Source organism: Schistocerca serialis, chromosome 5 (assembly GCF_023864345.2).
Source record: "Schistocerca serialis cubense isolate TAMUIC-IGC-003099 chromosome 5, iqSchSeri2.2, whole genome shotgun sequence".
Lineage (NCBI taxonomy): Eukaryota > Metazoa > Arthropoda > Insecta > Orthoptera > Acrididae > Schistocerca > Schistocerca serialis.
This window is the reverse complement of record NC_064642.1, coordinates 642,251,031-642,272,893: the sequence shown is the minus strand read 5'-3', so window position 1 is coordinate 642,272,893 and position 21,863 is coordinate 642,251,031. Positions and strand designations below refer to the sequence as shown.

General features: G+C 42.9%; 1 protein-coding gene across 3 annotated transcripts in view; it reads left to right on the top strand.

Moving 5' to 3' along the window:
- The window catches only part of LOC126480744 (serine/threonine-protein kinase tricornered), a 602,474-nt gene that overhangs the window by 94,076 nt on the left and 486,535 nt on the right, over positions 1-21,863 (top strand). For 2 of the 3 annotated variants that reach the window (XM_050104022.1, XM_050104023.1), the window contains one exon: positions 18,393-18,472. In XM_050104022.1, coding sequence (XP_049959979.1) covers positions 18,393-18,472 — 80 coding nt within the window. Of the gene's footprint in view, positions 1-18,392; positions 18,477-21,863 lie in introns of those variants that run through there. The other variant, XM_050104024.1, reaches the window with a different exon arrangement.

Here is a 21,863-nt window from a genome sequence, read left to right as displayed (position 1 = left end):
AGGCAAGGAAATAAACACCAAAGAAATACGTGTTTCCATCCTTTCCACATGGTTCTCAGAGAGTTAGATCGATTTATAAAAAAGAATACTGGAGTGTGTTTAATAGAGCGCTGCTGCAGTGTGCTTAGGTCGGTGTCGTCTCATCACGTTTTCACCTTCCGCCTGCGAGTGAGAATAAATAAGTGTGGGTGTGACTTCCATCTTTAGCAGGTTGACGTGCCCAGAGAGCGGACAGAACGTGGAGGGGGAGACAGCTGCGAGTTGTTATTCGCCCATTGCCTGACCGTTGCTGAAAGTTAATGAGTGCGTGGCCTCCGCAATTTGAATTCCGTAGGTAGCGTATATGGGTGTGTTGGTACGAGTAGTTTCCCATAGTAGTGTGTTCCTTTGGAGATGTGTTAGGGCTACTGTGGCTTCGGTGCTATTTCCTGTGCTGGCTGGAGATTAGCTGTGGTGGTGGTGGTGGTGGTGGTGGTGGTGGTGGTGGTGAGCGGCGGCGGTCGAAGGCGGGTGAGGGCGTCATCGGCGGTGCCGGCTGTAGCGTTTGCATAAATCTGCGGGTCCTTGTACGTAACCGTTTGGTTCCGCATTTTTTACACGTGCATTTTGAATGTTGTTGGCTGAGTGTCGGCAAAATGTTTTTTGTCTCGTCCTATCGCCAGACGTCGTATGAACGCTGCAGCTGTCTACGGTCACACCTACATCTATAGTTTAGCGGCAAATGTGTGGATAGCCTCGGAGCGTCAGTGACTTGGCAGGTAGAAATAGTTTATTTTTGCTGGACTGTGGCCTTTGCACAGTCTCAGTTGGGCGGCAGGTATTTGAATAATACTTCAGATCTTTCCATAGTTATATACGAGTCTTATCTACATCTACATCCATACTCCGCAAGCCACCTGACGGTGTGTGGCGGAGGGTACCTTGAGTACCTCTATCGGTTCTCCCTTCTATTCCAGTCTCGTATTGTTCGTGGAAAGAACGATTGTCGGTATGCCTCTGTGTGGGCTCTAATCTCTCTGATTTTATCCTCATGGTCTCTTCGCGAGATATACGTAGGAGGGAGCAATATACTGCTTGACTCTTCGGTGAAGGTATGTTCTCGAAACTTTGACAAAAGCCCGTACCGAGCTACTGAGCGTCTCTCCTGCAGAGTCTTCCACTGGAGTTTACCTATCATCTCCGTAACGCTTTCGCGATTACTAAATGATCCTGTAACGAAGCGCGCTGCTCTCCGTTGGATCTTCTCTATATCTTCTATCAACCCTATATGGGTTGACATACACTCTAGTAATACAACGTTTTTTGTTTAAAATATTGTTGTTGTAATTAATTGTTTTCCTACTCTACTTAATTCCTCCTGGGAGAGCAAGCTGATAGTGATGTCGGCCATGTAGTTTCTGTAGTATTAAAAGCAAAATAGTTGGGGGAAGCTAAATTCCTTTTGGTCCAGAGACAAAATAGGAGAGTGCTTGATGCTTATCTCCATAACCGTCCACATTTTTCTGTAGTTTACGACCGATTTGCCATAATTACCGAACGCGGAGTGGTCCTTCCGGAGTTCCTCGTTCCGCAAGTGTCTTTTTTTCCACCAGCAACCAAGACGGTCGCGTACGAATATCGCGGTCGTTGCTTGTTTGCCGGCTTCCGTTTTGTTCACGTACAAAATGCCCTCGTCAGCGCTCGGAGTGTTGCATATCTTGCAGGCGGCTTACTGGTCGCGTTTGACCCGTACTTATCCGAGTTGCTCGTGATCTAGGTTTGTGTGTTTTGCAGTGTAGTGTTTGTTACACGTACCATATTTATGTGCGCCTTGGTAATCGATAAGCGTCATAATTTTTGCTATAACACCATAAATTTTTTACTTACCGAGATCGTACCGTGGCTCATTACATTTTTCCTGTTGGAGAATGCGTACACTACCACGTAGCAAAAGTTCCTTCTGTTTATCTAGCAAACTGTGCTGTTTAAATGTTAAACAGAGTTTCAACAACAGCATATTTGCTGTTAAATGTTAATAATTTGTTTATAAATCGGCTTGTAGTATTTATTTAACATTCATAGTCTTAACATGAGTGTTTTTGAAAAATTCAGTGCAGTAATTTGCGGTAAGATGAGTTATATTCTTCTACATCTACATATAGGCTGTTGAAAAATGAGGCAAAAAGGCTAAATTGAGGGGAAAATTACGGAAAACAGCAAAAATGTGGAAAAATATGGAAAAATAGAGTACTTTTGTGTTGCTTGTTGTTGGATCTGAGGTGGCGCCTAGAATTACCAAATTCACATAGTAATAATAAATGTTGTTACTAACGAATATGCTGTCTTCTTCCCAGACTTCAAGTGATGTGACTTAACGTTATTACAGTAAAATTAACTTTCTGTAAACAAGTAGCCACACCCTGATCCTCTACTTTCGTTACACAGCTCAAAAACGAAGTTACCCAATCAAGTGCTCTAGTTGTAAAACGCAGGGAGGGTGGGATGTTTGAATCTTACTGATGTGGGTGAGGGGGGGGGGGGGCTCCATGGGTAAGAGGGGATTTGGGTTCTCCCAGCAGAACTCCGTATGAGTGTACTAAACCAGATGTAACCAGTTCTGATCTCTTAATAGCAGTACCCTAATTGCGTGGAGGGGGGGGGGGTGTAGATGACATTGAATGTAAACCGTCCAACTGCCTCAGCTGTAATATGATACTGGAAGTTCTTATCAGTGGATTGAACAAGATACAACTAGTTCTTGGCTTGTACCGACAGTAACACAAATATGTGGGCAGGCCTTGGGGGAAAGGGGGATGGTGTTGAAGGGTTCCATATCCAAGTGCATGGATAGGACAATGAATAAAACTCGCCCAATTGCGTAACCTGAAGTCATCAAATAGGTTATAACCAGTTCTAGACTCACATCAGCTCCGCTATCGTACTAATTATCAGTTCCAGCCTTATGTTATCACCAGAAGTGTGGGGTAAATATCCCATTGTCAGAACTGAAAAGATCATTGATCGCCTTTTTAGTGCCGAATTAACAGAACGGTTCGTGGAACACGTCATAAGTATGACGGTGTTTCTGTAGTCCCCAGACCAAATGGCCTCATTCCTGCTGAACGAATCTGGGATGCTGAGCGAGCGAGATGTGCGTGTCTTCGACCCGGTTGTGACCGATGTCCATTAGTTGTGAGCGGCGTTTGAATGAATGATCATCCATGAGGATGACTTTACAGCGGTCCTGCCACGACATGTCCCCGCCATTATGAGGTCGAAACGGGCTGCTACCTGCTGTCCATGGAGGAAAGGTAGAGTAGAGTTCAATGCCCTGTAGACAACAATGCTCTTAGCGATGGAGCTCAAAGACAAGACAAAGATGGGGAAGAAAATTGGGCGTATCGTTCTGATACGGACCATCGCGGCATTCACCTTCATCGATTTAAAGAAACTAAGGAAAACGTAAATCTCTATGGCCGGACAAGAATTAGATCCCCTTACCATTCCTGAGTAAGAGTAAAGCGCCAACTCGCGCGGTGCGTGCTACTCGCTATGTGTGTGTCAATAAATTGTGCTGCTTGTAAGGTTGTTCTAGAACCAAATTCGGTACGATCTTTGTTATCAATACCAATACCTAATATTGTATCGATACCTCTGTAATACTTTAACAAAAGCAGCGGCACGGATACTATCGTAAGGTATTGATTGCTGTATGTTTGTGCATATCTTTAACACAAATCTTGCTCGAAATAAAAGGCAGCATGGGGGGAATTGTGGTTTGTTTGCGTCAGTCTAAGTACTGGAACACCATTTCCAGAACAGTGTGTATATATTCGATATTACTGCAATGTTTTGTTGAAATTGGTATATTTGTTGTAGACTACAAAAAGCATGAAATTTTTACTAATTAGCTATATTATGCTGTATACTAATAATATAATGCGTAGGTTTTAATTTTGTAAACCTGTAGTGTATTATTATTTTTCCCAAGATCAGCGATACTTCCGATACCAGTACTCTGATATTCCTTTCCATTTTACTGTGAAATTATCAAATAGTTCGTGTATATACATACACTACAGGTAACGAAACAAGAGTACAGATCAGGCATATAATTATTCTTAGGAACATCTTTGCATGGGCGTTTAGTGAGGCTATATTTTGGCTTGTGATATCTTTTGAACCATGTAACTTGCTTCAACATCGCTATGTCATTGATGTACACACCCATATCTGTTCTGTGTGCAAGGGTGTAAGAGACCGGCGGACTGGAACAGGCTTTATACATGACAGTTTGTTGCAGCGTGTGTAGCCCATTACGTCAGATTTTCAAGCAGTGATGGTGTCACTAGGAAGAGCCTACACAATTACCATACTTAAATTGCCTGTCATAAGCCCCGATATCTTAAAATATGATGGGAATAATATAAATACATGAGGGGGCGGATACACACTTATTCGAAGACGTTTCGGAATTGCAGCAGGATAATGTGCACTTCTTGCCACCATACTTCGGCTGACAACCAATCAGCCGTCTTCAGATGAGTGTTTTGTGCTGCGGATTTCTATTTCACATCGCTAACGTTATACCAAAAATTGGCGCGGAGACGCATTCGCAATGGCAGTTGCTACAAGAGCGACCTCTGTCGATTTTCGCAGTGTCTTCAAATATTGCTCCATCTACGGCGCGCAGGCGCGTATGTAATGGTGATACTAAATTGCGATATCTGTCGGAGTCCGCTCTCGCCTAATTAAAATCAGTTGTCAAAATTAATAATATTAACTGTCTCTAGAAGTGCCATTAGTCGTAAAATGACTTTTTTATGGAGAAAGTAAAGAAATCGTCGGATCCCACGCCGTGTCCGGATGAAAGCCGCCATCACGATGATAAGATTTTCCACCAGACGTATCTGCACTTATTCCTTAATTATTACATCCCAGAAGGATCTGTCGAGATCCATGGAACATGGTGTGAGGATACAGAGGTCGGCTCTGGCTGACTTACTGGGCTGCGAAAGGCGAGTGTAGATTCCAGCCCACTGCCCTCCCAGATCGCCCTTCGCCGAACCGATCGTCATGGCGGATTTCGACTGGATAAAGCGTGGGATCCTGTGATTTTTTTTTTAAATCTCTTCAGAAAGAAAACATTTTGTAACTAACTACACATCTAGCGATAGTTCATTGTATTAATTTTGACATCTGATTTTAATTCCGACACACAGAGAGAGAGAGAGAGAGAGAGAGAGAGAGAGAGAGAGAGAGAGAGAGCGCATGTAATAAAATATCACCAACACGCATCCGCTTGCGCGGCAGAGATGGAGCAGTATTGGAAGAGGGCGTGAAACACCGCTTTTGTGCATGCGTCTCCGCGCCAATGTTTGGTATGAGGTTAGAGATGTAAACTAGCAACCTCCAGCGCAAAACACTCACCTGAAGATTGCTGAATGGTTGTCAACCGAAATATCGTGGCAAGAAGTCGACATAATCCTGCTGCAGTCGCGGAACTTCATGGAATACTCCTTACGTCACGAAAATTTCAAGGATCACATGAGATACGCGTGTGTCTACCATGCAAATCTGACATACTTCATGCCCATCCAGATCACATCGTGGCTCCGACGTAGAGGCCATATAACAATTCTGGCTGTGGAGATACATTACTTTTGCTATGAAAGTATAGTTTCTCCAGAGAACAACCACCGTTCGATCTATATTTATTATATGTTCACAGTGGGGCAACCAACCATAAAATCCGAACTGAAGCGGATAACTGAAAGTTGAAAACTAAGGTTGCATATTTAAACAGCTTATCACTACGTAGACTCTCAGACGGTAGACATCAGCATGCAACAGCAACTGCTGGAGAATCAGAAGGAAAGATGTGTTCCAAAAAATAGGCTCTCACCAAACGAAATATTTCCAAACGCCTTAAATAGTAATTATCTTTCTCTGTTCAGGGGGAAACCGACGCTAAACTTAGGCTCCATATAAACCATGAGCGAAAAGTCAGCAACAACCTCCAGTATCATATCGCGGACAGAAATACTGACTGATCTTTTTAATGATAATGTATTAAAGTGTTGCGTTCGACGTGTTGTGGTTATCGACCTCGCGGTTGTTTGCAGTCCGAAGACTGATTCGAAGTACCTCTCCAAGCTAGTCTTATCCTGCACAGGCCTCTTCATCTCCACATAACTACTGCAGTCTACATTTGTTTAACCCTTTAAGTTGTTCTTTTTTGTTTCCGGGCTGAAAATTTCTTAATATTACATTGACACAGTACTTACTTTTAGAAACTTCTACATATATCAGAAACCTAAAATGAACTTTCACATCCGAGTTATGTATCATCCACTACAGAGGACGCTCTGACTTAGAGGTATAATTTTTTCATAGTTTTCAGAATTTTTATTGTGTACTTTTAATCTCAAAGATTGTCGTCTGTTCTTAAAGGAACGAAACATTTAAATAATATACTTGTAAAATAGCAAAGTTTATTAGTAAAAGGTTTACAAAAGTGATACGATGCTGGTGACGCTGGATTTCCATACAAAGTTTGTTTTGTATGGAATTGCAGGGAACAGTAGTGCCTTCTTGCATTACAAAGATGGAGTTCGCGTTTGGTACACCGCATGTACGTTTTAGCTTAGCACCAAGGGTTTGCGCGACTAGTAGCCGATTTCTGTTGATCGGAGCATGGTAAATGATCCACAAATTCATATCTGATATCCTCTATCAGTTTCAGTTCATTTCTATACGTCGCAGGCACATACAATGAGGTAGCTTCATTTGAAGGTCTCTCCCTCTCTTCTTTACAGCCCTTTCTCGTGCCATAATCCACGATTCTCTAATACACTTGCGCAACAGAAGTATTGTCTCCAAGACTCGAGTCAGAAATATGTTCTTCCGAAATGTGATGGTTAGAAACTGCATCAAAATCAGGCTCAGACATGATTATCTACATATTTTTCCTTGAGAGAATCCATTGTCTGGAAGCGTACGTCATTGCTGCCAGCCATTTTTCAAGTTGTTCAATATTAGATATAATACTATCCCAGAATTTCTGAAATATCTTCAACATTCAGTTTTTCTGTATAATTCCTGGTCATTATTGAAATAATTTCAAGTAATAACAAACTGTCATAACAATAAGAACAAACACTTACTACCAGCAGACAAGCAAAACGTGTGTTGTCGTAATGTTTTTGTCAAACTTAGTCGTGGCAACTGTAATTCCTCTAAATTAAGATTGTAACTAGTTTTGAATTTATGGAAATTTCTTTAAAGAGGAAAACATATCAGAATTTCGTTTACAATTGGAAAGAAATGTATTTAATTCTAAAGGCTAAGTATTCACACTGAGCCACTACCTTTGCACGGCAGACACTTCGTGCATACCTTGGAAATTCAAACATCGGCCAGTAGATGGCACTGGCATGCACACTTATAGAATAGAATGTCCACTACATACAAAGTACGCCATGCCCAGCCCGTACAAAGCTTTTAGAAAGTGTATACCAAACGTTAATAAATGACCGAAAGGGTTAAACAGCGTATTACATTCAAACCTTAGTCGCTCTGTACAAGATTTACCCTCCACACTCCACGATTTCTTGATGCCTCCGTATAAGTTGTAACAGCCGATGCCTGCTTTCAGTCAAGTTTTCACAAATTTCTTTTTCCTCCAGTTGAATTCAGTATCTCGTTAGTTATTCGATTTTTCAGCATTATCGTATAGCACTATATTTCAGAACCTTCTTTTTACTTCTTGTCTGCTTATCTTCCACGTTGAGCTTTGGTGCAAGGCTGCACTCGTGCAAACACACTGTTCGGCAAAATATAAGGACGACATACTGTAGATAAAGTAACATAAGATATTAACTACTCGGTGGAAATGAATGAAAGTGCGTGAGCATGTTGCCAAAGGGCTCTCAGTCGTGCACAGGAAGTTGGCCGTCGCATGGCGTGAGGTCATCCTGATTATAGCGCGAAATGGGGCTGGCCACGCAACCACAGACGGGAAAAAGTGTGTGTCAGTCAACGAGCATTTACTGTGCACTATGCTGGTGTTCATTAAAGTACGAATCGTACACAACATTTGGATGGTTTCACACGGGGAAGAATCATCATTGTGATGAGTGTCGCCCCGGGGTTTTAGTATTGCTCACAGCATTGTTTCATATGCGTGGTGAGCGTTTCGAACCACAGACAGCGCTGCCCGAAGGAGAGGTGATGATGGATCACGATCAATTACAGCCACAGATGATCGCTACATCTTTCAGCAGGCAAGAGGGGAACCACGTCGACCGGTGGGTGCAGTCGCAATCCCATTTAACAACACTCCAAGCTGCGCAAACTCAACAGTGGCATGGTAGCTCCAAGTGTCCAAGGAATAGAAAAGCACCTGGAATCACTCAACAGAGGAAAGTCCACTGGACCTGACGGGATACCAATTCGATTCTACACAGAGTACGCGAAAGAACTTGGCCCCCCTTCTAACAGCCGTGTACCGCAACTCTCTAGAGGAACGGAAGGTTCCAAATGATTGGAAAAGAGCACAGGTAGTCCCAGCCTTCAAGAAGGGTCGTCGAGCAGATGCGCAAAACTATAGACCTATATCTCTGACACCGATCTGTTGTAGAATTTTAGAACATGTTTTTTGCTCGCGTATCATGTCGTTTCTGGAAACCCAGAATCTACTCTGTAGGAATCAACATGGATTCCGGATACAGCGATCGTGTGAGACCCAACTCGCTTTATTTGTTTATGAGACCCAGAAAATATTAGTTAAAGGCTCCCAGGTAGAAGATATTTTCCTTGACTTCTGGAAGGCGTTCGATACAGTTCCGCACTGTCGCCTGATAAACAAAGTAAGAGCCTACAGAATATCAGACCAGCTGTGTGGCTGGATTGAAGAGTTTTTAGCAATCAGAACACAGCATATTGTTCTGAATGGAGAGACGTCTACAGACGTTAAAGTAACCTCTGGCGTGCCACAGGGGAGTGTTACGGGACCATTGCTTTTCACAATATATATGAGTGACCTAGTAGATAGTGTCGGAAGTTCCATGCGGCTTTTCGCGGATGATGCTGTAGTATACAGAGAAGTTGCAACATTAGAAAATTGCAGCGAAATGCAGGAAGATCTGCAGCGGATAGGCACTTGGTGCAGGGAGTGGCAACTGACCCTTAACATAGACAAATGTAATGTATTGCGAATACACAGAAAGAAGGATCCTTTTGTTGTATCATTATATGAAAACGGAACAAACACTGGTAGCAGTTACGTCTGTAAAATATCTGGGAGAATGCGTGCGGAACGATTTGTAGTGGAATGATCATATAAAATTAATTGTTGGTAAGGCGGGTGCCAGGTTGAGATCCATTGGGAGAGTCCTTAGAAAATGTAGTCCATCAACAAGGGAGGTGGCTTACAAAACACTTGTTCGACCTATATTTGAGTATTGCTCATCAGTGTGGGATCCGTACCAGGTCGAGTTGACAGAGGAGATAGAGAAGATCCAAAGAAGAGCGGCGCGTTTCGTCACAGGGCTATTTGGTAAGCGTGATAGTGTTACGGAGATGTTTAGCAAACTCAAGTGGCAGACTCTGCAAGAGAGGCGCTCTGCATCGCGGTGTAGCTTGCTGTCCAGGTTTCGAGAGTGTGCGTTTCTGGATGAGGTATCGAATATATTGCTTCCTCCTACTTACACCTCCCGAGGAGATCACGAATGTAAAATTAGAGAGGTTCGAGCGCACATGGAGGCTTTCCGGCAGTCGTTCTTCCCGCGAACCATACGCGACTGGAACAGGAAAAGGAGGTAATGACAGTGGCACGTAAAGTGCCCTCCGCCACACACCATTGGGTGGCTTGCGGAGTATAAATGTAGATATAGGTAGCTCCGTTGGGATGATTGGCCGTTCTCTTTTTCTGTACCGCCTATAAATGGGCGGGACCGTTTGCGATGGTGCCTTTTCAGTGGTGCGCTTGGCTCTGACTTCATTTTTATGGATGAAAATGCACAACCGCATCGAACTGCTCAGGTGGGGCAGCTCTTCCAACGAGAGGATGTTCGACGAATGGACTGTCCGCCCGTATCCCACACCCCACCCCCTTCGTCCATAGACTTAAATCGCATCATTGAGCAGGTGTGGGACGCGTTAGGGAACTATATTGCAGCACGTCTATATACACGAACAACCATACTGCAATTGTCAACCCCGCTGGTGGAGGAATGGAACGCCCTAGAACTCATTACGAAGCTGGTGTTCATCATGAGAGCACTTTGCAGAGCATTTCCTGCCTTTTGCAATGTCAGGAAATCATCGTGAACCACGGCGACTTCAGTGTAATTATTATCTCTGAATAAAATGGTCATTCTGTTCGCCTCAGTAAATATTTCTTTGTTGCCTTCTGCATTATACTGTGGCAGTTATTTCTATGTAAGGCCCATGTTTCATAGACCTATGTTATTTGAGAGTGTCATCCTTGCGTTTTGCACAACAGATAACATCAGAAAAGATGTTCTAACAGTGAAACTCATATCTAATGTTGAGATATTTCTCTTTTCCAGAAAAACTTTCTTGCTATAGCCAGTCTGCGTTTAATATATTTTCCCTATTTCTCCCTTCGTCAGTTATTTTGGTGTCCAAGTATGAAAAATCATCGACTGCGTGTAGTTTCTTATCTTCTACTCTGATTCTGCCAGCATCATCTTATTCCATTCGTCAATATTCCAATAGCCTTTTTTTAATTTTATTGATATTGATCCTGTAACCTCTTTCCGGGATATCATCCATTCTGTTCTACATCTACATGGTTACATAACCATTTTCATACTACTTCTCTACCATTCCACTCTCGAATGGCGCATGGAAAAAAGGAACACCTAAATTTTTCCGACCGAGCTCTTATTTCATTTATTTTATTATGATGGACATTTCTCCCTACGTAGGTGGGTGTCAACAAAATATTTTCGCATTCGGAAGAGGAAGTTGGTGATTCAAATGTAGTAAATAGATCTCGCCGCAAAGACCACCACCTTTGTTTCAGTGACTGCCACCCCAACTCGAGTATCATATCAGTGACACTCTCATCCCTATTGCGCGCTAACACGAAATGAGCTGCCCTTCTTTGCACTTTTTCCATGTCCTCCGTTACTCCTACCTGGTAAGGATCACACACCGCTCAGCAATATTCCAGCAGAGGACGGACAAGTGTAGTGTAGGCTCTTTCTTTAGTGGATTTGTCGCATCTTCTAACTGTTCCGCCAACAAAGCGCAATCTTTGTTTCGCATTCCCAACAATATTATCTCTGTGGTCTTTTGAGAGCCCTTAGATTTGTGCGATTTATCGTATACCCAAAATTTATCGGATTTCTTTTAGTACTCATGTGGATGACCTCACACTTTCCTTTGTTTAGTGCCAATTGCCACTTTTCGCACCATACAGAAATTCTCTCTAGATCATTTTGTAATTGGAATGATCGTCTGATGATTTTACTAGAAGGTAAATTGCAGCGCCATCTGAAAATTATCTAAGGGGGCTGCTCAGACTATCATTTATATAAATCAGGAACAGCAGATGGCCTATGACACTACCTTGCGGAACGCCAGAAATCACTTCTGTTCTACTCGATGATTTACCGTCTATCACTACGAACTGTGACCTCTCTGAGAGGAAATCACGAATCCAGTCATACATCTACATCTACATCTACATCTACATCTACATCTACATTTATACTCCGCAAGCCACCCAACGGTGTGTGGCGGAGGGCACTTTACGTGCCACTGTCATTACCTCCCTTTCCTGTTCCAGTCGCGTATGGTTCGCGGGAAGAACGACTGTCTGAAAGCCTCCGTGCGCGCTCTAATCTCTCTAATTTTACATTCGTGATCTCCTCGGGAGGTATAAGTAGGGGGAAACAATATATTCGATACCTCATCCAGAAACGCACCCTCTCGAAACCTGGCGAGCAATCTACACCGCGATGCAGAGCGCCTCTCTTGCAGAGTCTGCCACTTGAGTTTATTAAACATCTCCGTAACGCTATCACGGTTACCAAATAACCCTGTGACGAAACGCGCCGCTCTTCTTTGGATCTTCTCTATCTCCTCCGTCAGACCGATCTGGTACGGATCCCACACTGATGAGCAATACTCAAGTATAGGTCGAACGAGTGTTTTGTAAGCCACCTCCTTTGTTGATGGACTACATTTTCTAAGCACTCTCCCAATGAATCTCAACCTGGTACCCGCCTTACCAACAATTAATTGTATATGATCATTCCACTTCAAATCGTTCCGCACGCATACTCCCAGATATTTTACAGAAGTAACTGCTACCAGTGTTTGTTCCGCTATCATATAGTCATACAATAAAGGATCCTTCTTTCTATGTATTCGCAATACATTACATTTGTCTATGTTAAGGGTCAGTTGCCACTCCCTGCACCAAGTGCCTATCCGCTGCAGATCTTCCTGCATTTCGCTACAATTTTCTAATGCTGAAACTTCTCTGTATACTACAGCATCATCCGCGAAAAGCCGCATGGAACTTCCGACACTATCTACTAGGTCATTTATATATATTGTGAAAAGCAATGGTCCCATAACACTCCCCTGTGGCACGCCAGAGGTTACTTTAACGTCTATAGACGTCTCTCCATTGATAACAACATGCTGTGTTCTGTTTGCTAAAAACTCTTCAATCCAGCCACACAGCTGGTCTGATATTCCGTAGGCTCTTACTTTGTTTATCAGGCGACAGTGCGGAACTGTATCGAACGCCTTCCGGAAATCAACTAAGACGATACCATATGCACGTAATTTGATTAATAGTCGCGTGTGAGGAACGGTAACAAAAGCCTTTTGGAAATCTACTGCTCTTTTAAGTCCCTAGCCGTTCATGACAAAAATAAAATGCCATCACTGGTCACAAAGTGGTTATTTCTTCTCTCTGAACTTTAACTGCCTTCCCAAATTTCTACTTGGTTTCCTTCGCTGCTCACTCAATGAACTGTTTCAGTAACAGCTGGGTTAGGATGTAACACTGTCTGATTCCCTTGTCCCCTATCGCTTTCCTTTCATACCCTTGGACTCTTGTAACTGCAATCTGGTTTCCGACAGAAAACATTTCGCTCCCTGTATTTTACCCCTGTTATCTTCAGAATTTCAAAGATGCGTTTAAGTGTTCACAAAATTAACAAATGCAATGAACATAAGTTTGCCTTTATTCTGTCTATATTTTATGATAAATCGTAATATCAGTATTGTATTACGTGTTTCTGGAACCCAAAATTATATTCCCCGAGGTTTTTCAGTTCTTCTGTAAATAATTCGTGTCATTATTCTGCAACCTTGACTAAACTGTTAGTTCAGGTTCCACACCTGTCAACATCAGTCTCCTTCGAAATTGGAATTATTACATTCTTCTTGAAGTATGAGGGTATTTCACCTATTTGATATATCTTGCATACAAGGTGGAATAGTAATGTCATGATTGACTCTCCGAAGTACAATCATTCTGAAAGAATGAAATAGGCTCCAGGAGACTTGTTGCGATGTAGACCTATTAAGGATATACATATACTTTGAATGAATGCCTGTTTCGTGTCTATAGACCGAAAAATAAATTTTTACAGGACGTATACGAGGCTTGGTCTCTCTCTCTCTCTCTCTCTCTCTCTCTCTCTCTCTCTCTCTCTCTCTCTCTCTCTCGTGTGTGTGTGTGTGTGTGTGTGTGTGTGTGTGTGTGTGTGTGTGTGTGTGTGTCAGCGCTTAACTACATCTACATGGATACTCCGCAAATCATACGTAAGTGCCTGGCAGAAGGTTCATCGAAACACCTTCGCAATAATTCTCTGTTATTCCATTCTCTAACAGAGCGTGGAAAAAACCAACACTTCCGTCTTTCCGTGCGAGCTCTGATTTCCCTTGTTTTATTATGATGATAGTTTCTCTTTGTGTAGGTCTCTGTCAACAAAATGTTTTGACATTCAGAGGAGGAAGTAGTGTTTGAAACTTAGTGAGAAAAACGCCTTTGTTTTAGTGATGTCCACCCCAAATCCGATTAATGTCAATGACACTCTCTCCCCTATCTCGCGATAATACAGAACGTACTGCCCATTGAGCTTTCTCGAAGTACTTCGTTAACCTATCTGGTAAGGATCCCAAACCGCGCAGCAGTACTCCAGAAGAGAACGGGCAAGCGTAGCGTAGGCAGTCTCAAGTAGATCCGTTACTTCTATGTTCTGTGTCCTATGTTCTACTAATAAAACGCAGACTTTGGTTTGCCTTCCCAACAACATTTTCTGTGTGTTCTTTCCAACTGAAATACTTCGTAATTGTAATTTCTAGGTATTTAGCTGAATTTACGGCCTTCAGATTTTACTGATTTATCGTGTAACCGAATTTTAACGGATCCCTTGCAGCTCTCATGCGGATGACCTCACACTTTCCATTATTTAGGGTCAATTTCCAGTTTACGCACCATTGAGATATCTTTTCTCAATCGGTTTGCAATTTGTTTTGATCTTCTGGTGACGTTACTAGACGATAAATGACAACCTATGACGACCGCTCAGAGTGTCTCCTAAATGGGTTATATAGATATGGAACAGCAGAGGGCCTGTAACACTACCTTGGGGAACGCCAGAAATCACTCCAGTTTTACTCCATGATTTTCTGTCGTGTACTACTAACTGTGACCTCTGACAGGAAACCATGAATCTACTCACATAATAGAGCCGATATTCCATAAACACGCTGTTTCACTACAAGCGGATTGTATGGTACAGTGTCAAAAGCCTTCCGAAAATCCAGAAATACGGAATCAGTTTGAAATCCCTTGTCAATAGCATTCAACACTTCATGGGAGTGAAGAGCTAGTTGGGTTTCACAAGAACTATGTTTTCTCAATACATGTTGACTGTTTGTCAATAGAATTTTTTTCCGAGGCAATTCATAATGTTCGAACACAATGTATGTGCCAAAACCCTGCTGCATATCGATGTTAATGGTACGGGTCTGTAATTGAGTGGATTACAGCTACTACTTTTCTTGAATATTGGTGTGACCTGTACAAGTTAATTTTCCATTCGTTTCTTTGAACGAGCGATTGTAAATGTTTTGCGGACTAAATGTAGCAGAGGCTGGAACGTTATTTCGTTCTACAAGATGAAGCGGTCGGCAACGCAGAACAATTTAATGGAAATGATTTCGGTAGAGGAAGCCTAAACACATACGTGCAGCAAATCGCTAAACAACCGTGCAGACTTGTTCTTGCAGACTCCGTTATAATAAATAACTGACACCATATTTTAGAAACCGTAATCTTTTTTTTTATTTTGCTATAACAAATAAACAAACAAACAAACGCCTTATGGATCAAAACTTTTATTTATGATGATTTGCAACGCAGAGTGAATCCGGTTGTCGGCAAATAAACATTGTGATCAAGACGGTGTCTGTTGTTATAGTTCCCAAGTTACCCTTGATGCAGTAAGAATTACCCCCATTGTTTACATCTGTCAGTACGTGCAGGACATAATTCGTTAAGATCTGAACAGCTGTAAATTAATTTTACTGTCGAATTTAAAAGGTGCAGTAAGAGTCAAGTCAGTCGCAAAAGGCGTGCTTTGCAGCAGGAAAGCGGCTGGGAGCCTCGTCACGAAAATAGTCTTCTTGCGTCACAACGTCTGCAACAGTGTCTCGTGTCGGCATCACATTTTACGAGGCCAACAACAGGCGTGTTTGTTAGCTCCTGCTCTCAGCGACCTCTTTGTCCCGAAGTTAGATGCGCTTGTGGACGAGGAAAATACTGCTTGCCTAGGCGGCCAGGTATCGGCAGTGAATTCAGAACGACATAAAACATGGTTAGCGAAACATAGGCGATTAGTGGCACAGAAATGCCACCACTAGATTACGTATATCATCGATCAAAAATTGAAACTGCGACGTCGATAAGTGATTATGAAGATTCAGCCAAGTAAGCAGATGGTCGTATATTCAGACCCTTTTGATTAGAGCAATCCGTTGAATCGATCTAATAGGGAAAAAAGTTTTCATGTTTCTCACTGACGTACTTCATAATCGTTAACTACTGTCTTGTCGCTCTAACACTTTTGCCATTCTCCGTCTTACTACGAGGCCTGTTTTTTCAGTAAGTACCGTTTTGAAATTAAAAAAGACGTGCTAAGATATCTCAATTTTATTTTTACATGAAAGCTTGTACCTCAATCTACGCACTGATGACTTACAATCTGATTCTTCCTTGTTTACGTTATGTACTGAGTGCTTAAGATGCCTCCGATAATCGTGAGTCCCGCCGACTGTGAAGTACGGCCTGTTATAAGATTTATTAGTGCTAAAAGCCTAAAAGCGATCGATATTCATCGTGAGATCTGCGCAGTTTACGGAGAAAACATTATGAGTGATGGAATGGTAAGAATGTGGGTGAGAGTATTTAAAGATGGCCTCCCAAATGTGCACGATGAACAACGGAGTGGGCGTCCTTCGGTCGTTAATGAAAGTTTGGTGCAGGAAGTAGACAATAAGGTGAGAGAAAATATACCCTTTACGATTTCCTCCTTGCAGGATGACTTTCCTAATGTTTCTCGTAGTGTTTTGTATGGCATTGTGACCTGGCAAAATGAATAACCGATAATTGTGCGCACCTTGGGTACCGAAAATGTTGACGGATGTGCACAAAATCAAACGTTTAGACAATGCATTGACTTTCCTTGAGCGGTACCACAACGACGGTGATGATTTCTTAAGCCAAATTGTCACGGGCGATGAAACATGGGTGGCCTACGTCACACCAGAATCAAAAAAACAGTCCATGGAAGTTGAGCAACGGTTTTACTACAAGACAATGCCCGTCCGCATGTGGCGAATCAGACCAAAGATCTCATCACATCTTTTCGATCGGAAACTCTAGATCATCCTCCGTACAGCCCCGATCTTGCACCTAGTCACTACCATCTGTTCCTGCACTTGAAGATACACCTGGGCGGTCAGCGTCTTCAAGACGATGACGAAGTCAAAACAGTGGTGATGCAGTGGTTAACAAGTCAGGCGGCAGACTTCTATGAGGAGGGTATTCAAAAACTGGTACAACGTTGTGACAAGTGCCTCAGTATTGACGGAAATTATGTAGAAAAGTAGATTAAGGTACAGGCTTTCATTTAAAAATAAAATTATTGAGATATCTTAGCACTTTTTTTTAAATTTCGAAACGGTGCTTACTTAAAAAACACGCCTCGTAATTCTAAAGGGCGCCAAATGTCAAAGCAGCACTCAAATATCGCGGCGGAGAAAAGGTAATGGTGTAGTAGCTGGGAACTGTTCCTGACACTACCTGTGAAGATCGTTCGCTCAACAACCCCACACCCCCCTTTATTTAGAGCAGAGGAAACTTGGCCCCACATATGTAACCAGGCGAGAGAGAGAGAGAGAGAGAGAGAGAGAGAGAGAGAGAGAAGCTTACCAACTACTTCGATAGAAGAGTAAACAAATAAACGCCTGAGAATGAACTCGCAGTTAGCGAGTTAGCCTGACCGGGACTCGAAACCGGGTTTCCCGCTTGTCGCGAGCGACTAAAAGCGGCGAGTTTGATGATGCGCCAAGCGGGAAATCTGGGGTCGAGTCCCTGTTCGGCACAAATTTTTATTTGCTCTGAAATACTCTACAGCTGATACGGAACCATAATCGAAATTGCGAGTTCGTGCTGCGTAGAATACGGCTGTTCATCGTCAAGGCAGTGTCTCAGACAGTACAGTAATAAACGGCTGTTCGAGCCATACAGTGTTTCAAGTCATAGTCAGAAATAGCTCTTGAAAATTAAGTATGGGTATTCAAACAAAATCTCATTTTACGCCCAGCTTTTGAGTCTTCTTGATTCTTTCGCGACTAAAAGCGGAGAGTTCGCTGAAGCATGTTCTGTGATCAGCAATTGTGCAGGCTGCTTCCGTCTCGAACCTCACTGCAGCGACTTCTGCTAGCGATTTTCACTTTGGAAGCTGGTAGTCTCGTGACGCAGATGATACCCAGTAGTTTGTCTTCTCCGAAGGCTGAGGCAACTGCGTTTGGCTTCACAGGGACTTTGCACAGACGATTTATAAGGCCTGTTACTAAAAACTGTAAATTTTTTGTACCTGTGTGAACGTGGTGTTCATCAATGCCATCTCCCTAGCCATATACAAATGCCATACTGCATTTAATCATCTGTGCCACGCAGAAATCCTTTCTGACGGGTTTAGATATTTACGTAGATTAAGATTTATGCGTATTTAGTGTTATTTACCCAAAGTATGAGTGAGTGCTAGACAGTGCGGAAGAATCAGCTGCTCGCATTTCTTGAGTGTACTTTCGCTCTCAGATTGGAACTACGTTTGTTGTGTCAACAGGAGCGGCGGTGGCGGTTCTCTGGATGGGGCGAGGATAGCTGGAGGCAAGCTTCCACAACGCCGCCCGCTGTCCCACCAAGGTAGGTGTGTACGCGCCGCAGCTCTGCCAATAGCAGCGAGTGCTGGGAGACTGAGGTTTGCAGCTCTTACTTAACATAAGAATGTGGTTAGTCAGCGGGCTGTTGTTGTTGTTGTTGTTGTTCTTGTTGTTGTTATCATTGTCTTCAGTCCAGAGACTGGTCGCAGTTTCGAATCCTGCTTCGGGCATGGATGTATGTGATGTATTTAGGTTAGTTAGGTTTAAGTAGTTCTAAGTTCTAGGGGACTGATGACCTCAGCAGTTAAGTCCCATAGTGCTCAGAGCCATTTGAACCAGAAACTGGTTTGATGTAGCTCTCCATGCTACTCTATCCCATGCAAGCCTCTTCGCCTCCAAGTAACTACGGAAATCTACATCCTTGTGAATCTGCTTGGTATATTCATGTCTTGGTCTCTCTCTCTACAGTTTTTATCCTCTACGCTTCCGTCCAATACTAAATTGGTGATCGCTTTATGCCTAAGAACCTGTCTTACCAACCGATCCCTCCTCCTAGTCAAGTTATGCCATAAATTTCTTGTCTACCCAGTTCTGTTCCGTACCTCCTAATTAGTTACGTGATCTATCCGTCTAATCTTCAGCACTCTTCTGTAGCATCACATTTCGAAAGCTTCTATCCTCTTTTTGTCTAAACTGTTCAGCGTCCATGTTTCACTTCCATACATGGCTACATTCCATACAAATACTTTCAGGAAAGACTTCCTGACCCTTACATGTATACTCGATGTTAACAAATTTCTCTTCATCAGAAGCACTTTCCTTGCCATAGCCAGTCTACATTTTATGTCCTCTCTACTTCGACCATCATCAGCTATTTTGCTCCCCAATTAGCAAAACTCATCTACTACTGTGACTCATTTCCTAATCTAACCCTCAGCAGCACCTGATTTTATTTGACTACATTCCATTACCCTGATTTTGCATTTGTTGTTCACCTTATATCCTCCTTTCAAGCACTGTCCATTCTGTTTAACTGCTCTTCCAGGTCCTTTGCTGTCTCTGTCAGAATTACCATTTCATCGGCAAGCTGCTAGTATCACGCGAATTGAGTAACAGTATAAGGATACTTAAATGGCGATCATATGTATGCAGAACAGAGAAACATTTTCAGCCTGTGTTAATGGGTACTGTGTTCACGTTTTTCGATCAAGCACGTTATGTAGTTGCTCCGCCAGTAATCTGTACCTCTTATCGCTAACGAAGGTAGCGGCATGGTAGAGCCAGTTCCTTGTGGCTTTAAGAACTTTTTGTATCCTCCAGGAACCGCAAGCTATTGGATTGTAAATGATACTTTTCTTAAGAAATTGGAACATCAGCGTATGATTCACAGCTTGTGCGTGTGCTTGCACGCGTGCAGCTGTCAGAATTTCTTCCAAGATCTTTGCTACAGTCCACGCAAAACTTTACAGTTAACTACACCAGTGTCACTTAATTTAGTTAGTATGTGACGTTTAAGCTCCAAAGTACTGTTGGCATGCAGCCGCCACAGCGTCCCGTTCTCCGCAGTGATGGAAAATTGCTCTAAATATTCTCGCCCCCCCCCCCCTCTCTCTCTCTCTCTCTCTCTCTCTCTCTCTCTCTCTCTCTCTCTCTGTCTCTTCCCCTCTCTTTCTGTCTCAGAAATGACTTGAAAAGTCTTTTTCTTGAAATGAGCAATATTTCCGCGACCGGAAAAGTACCCCATTGGGAATGAGCGGGCACAATGCATTGCGCAGCGAAAGCGCCAACAGACTGGGAGCTGACGACAGTCACAGGTATATTTGTGACAGGACCACTCGAGCGGGCTAGCAGTCTAACACCAACAAAATTGAAGCGCTCGGTTGAGGTCACAGACCTTTCAATCCCCGCTAGTTTGCACTCTGCCAGGAAACTTGCAGTGAGATTAAAAGTTAGTGTCCGACTAGGACTCTAACAATGAATATTCAATTTTTTTTTATTTTTGTAGTTGGGTCCACAACCTCAACGTGTTTTGTGTATGAAAACGTGGTCCAGGTAGGCTATATTGCTTTTTTATTATCTGTGCGATTGAACAATTTCGACCTTCGGTAATTTTCAAGCTTCCAGCTTTTTACTTGACAATATATAACTGGTACATATCGACTGGAATACATCTTACTTCTGTGCATCCTGTCGACATGTACCAGCGATGTATTATAATGTAAAAAGTAGCTGGACGCTTAAGATACGTGCTTGAAAATGACCAGAGGGCCGGCCACAGTGGCCGAGCGGTTCTAGGCGCTTCAGTCTGGAACGGCGCGACCGCCACGCTCGCAGGTTCGAATCCTGCCTCGGGCATGGATATGTGTGTGATCTGCTTAAGTTAGTTAGGTTTAAGTAGTTCTAAGTTCTAGGGGACTGATGACCTCAATTAAGTTCCATAGTGCTCATAGCCATTTGACCAGACGTCAAAACTGGCCAATCGCATAGATAATAAAAAAATAATACGGCCTACCTGAACCATTTATTCATTCACAAAATGAATATTGACTTCCGCGGACAATGCTCTTGCTGGGTAAACTGTGCACATGCCCTGACTGTCAACTCCAGATCACCGATCTGGCAGTACATTACTCGTACCTTCCGAGCTCGACAGATAACTCCTTCACTTCAAAGGAGCGAACGCTCCGCTACACAGCATGTGATTTGATAAACTACACGCAGGCTGTGGTTGTTTCATTATTTGTCATATTCTTCCACTGTTTTTTTTTTTTTTTTTTTTGTAGTCCAGCAACATTCGCAGGATCGCGTTTTGGGAGTTTGGAAACTGGGAAGAAAGTGTTAGCAGACGGAATGTTAAAAGGGAGCCGCACCTACTCGTCACAAACGATTGCATTCAAATTTGTGCTACACGCCGGGCTTGGCCAGTAATAAAAGCGACGGGAGCTCCAGACGGCCAAGCGTCTGAGAAAATGCCATATTTGGCACGGGTGGGGCGAAGGATCAGCCATAAATGTTAGTGTACTTACCAGGCAGTGTTTGACGCAGGGGGAAAGAGTGCAGAACGCTAATAAGAGATTCGTAGGGTAGACTCCAAGTGAGAACTTTTTCCGTTTCGTTTCAATTTTCACGTTACATAAACTTCAAATAAACCGAAATATTTCACAGTATATTGTAGTTCTTAGTTTTTTCATAATACCCTGAAAGGAAAGGCAAAGGAAAATTTGGGATTGCAAATAATTTTACATAGAGCGATTGTGAGGCGTGCACGTAACTTCTATTACACTTTCCAGTTACATTAATGTGACTACCTGTCAGAGGCCTGAGTAATCACCTTCTACAGCGCAGACCGCTGCGACATGCGGAGGAAGTGACCCAGTGAGGCTCTGAAAGGTGCAGACTGCAGTGCGTGGCCAGCTGCGCTGGAATTGTCGGTC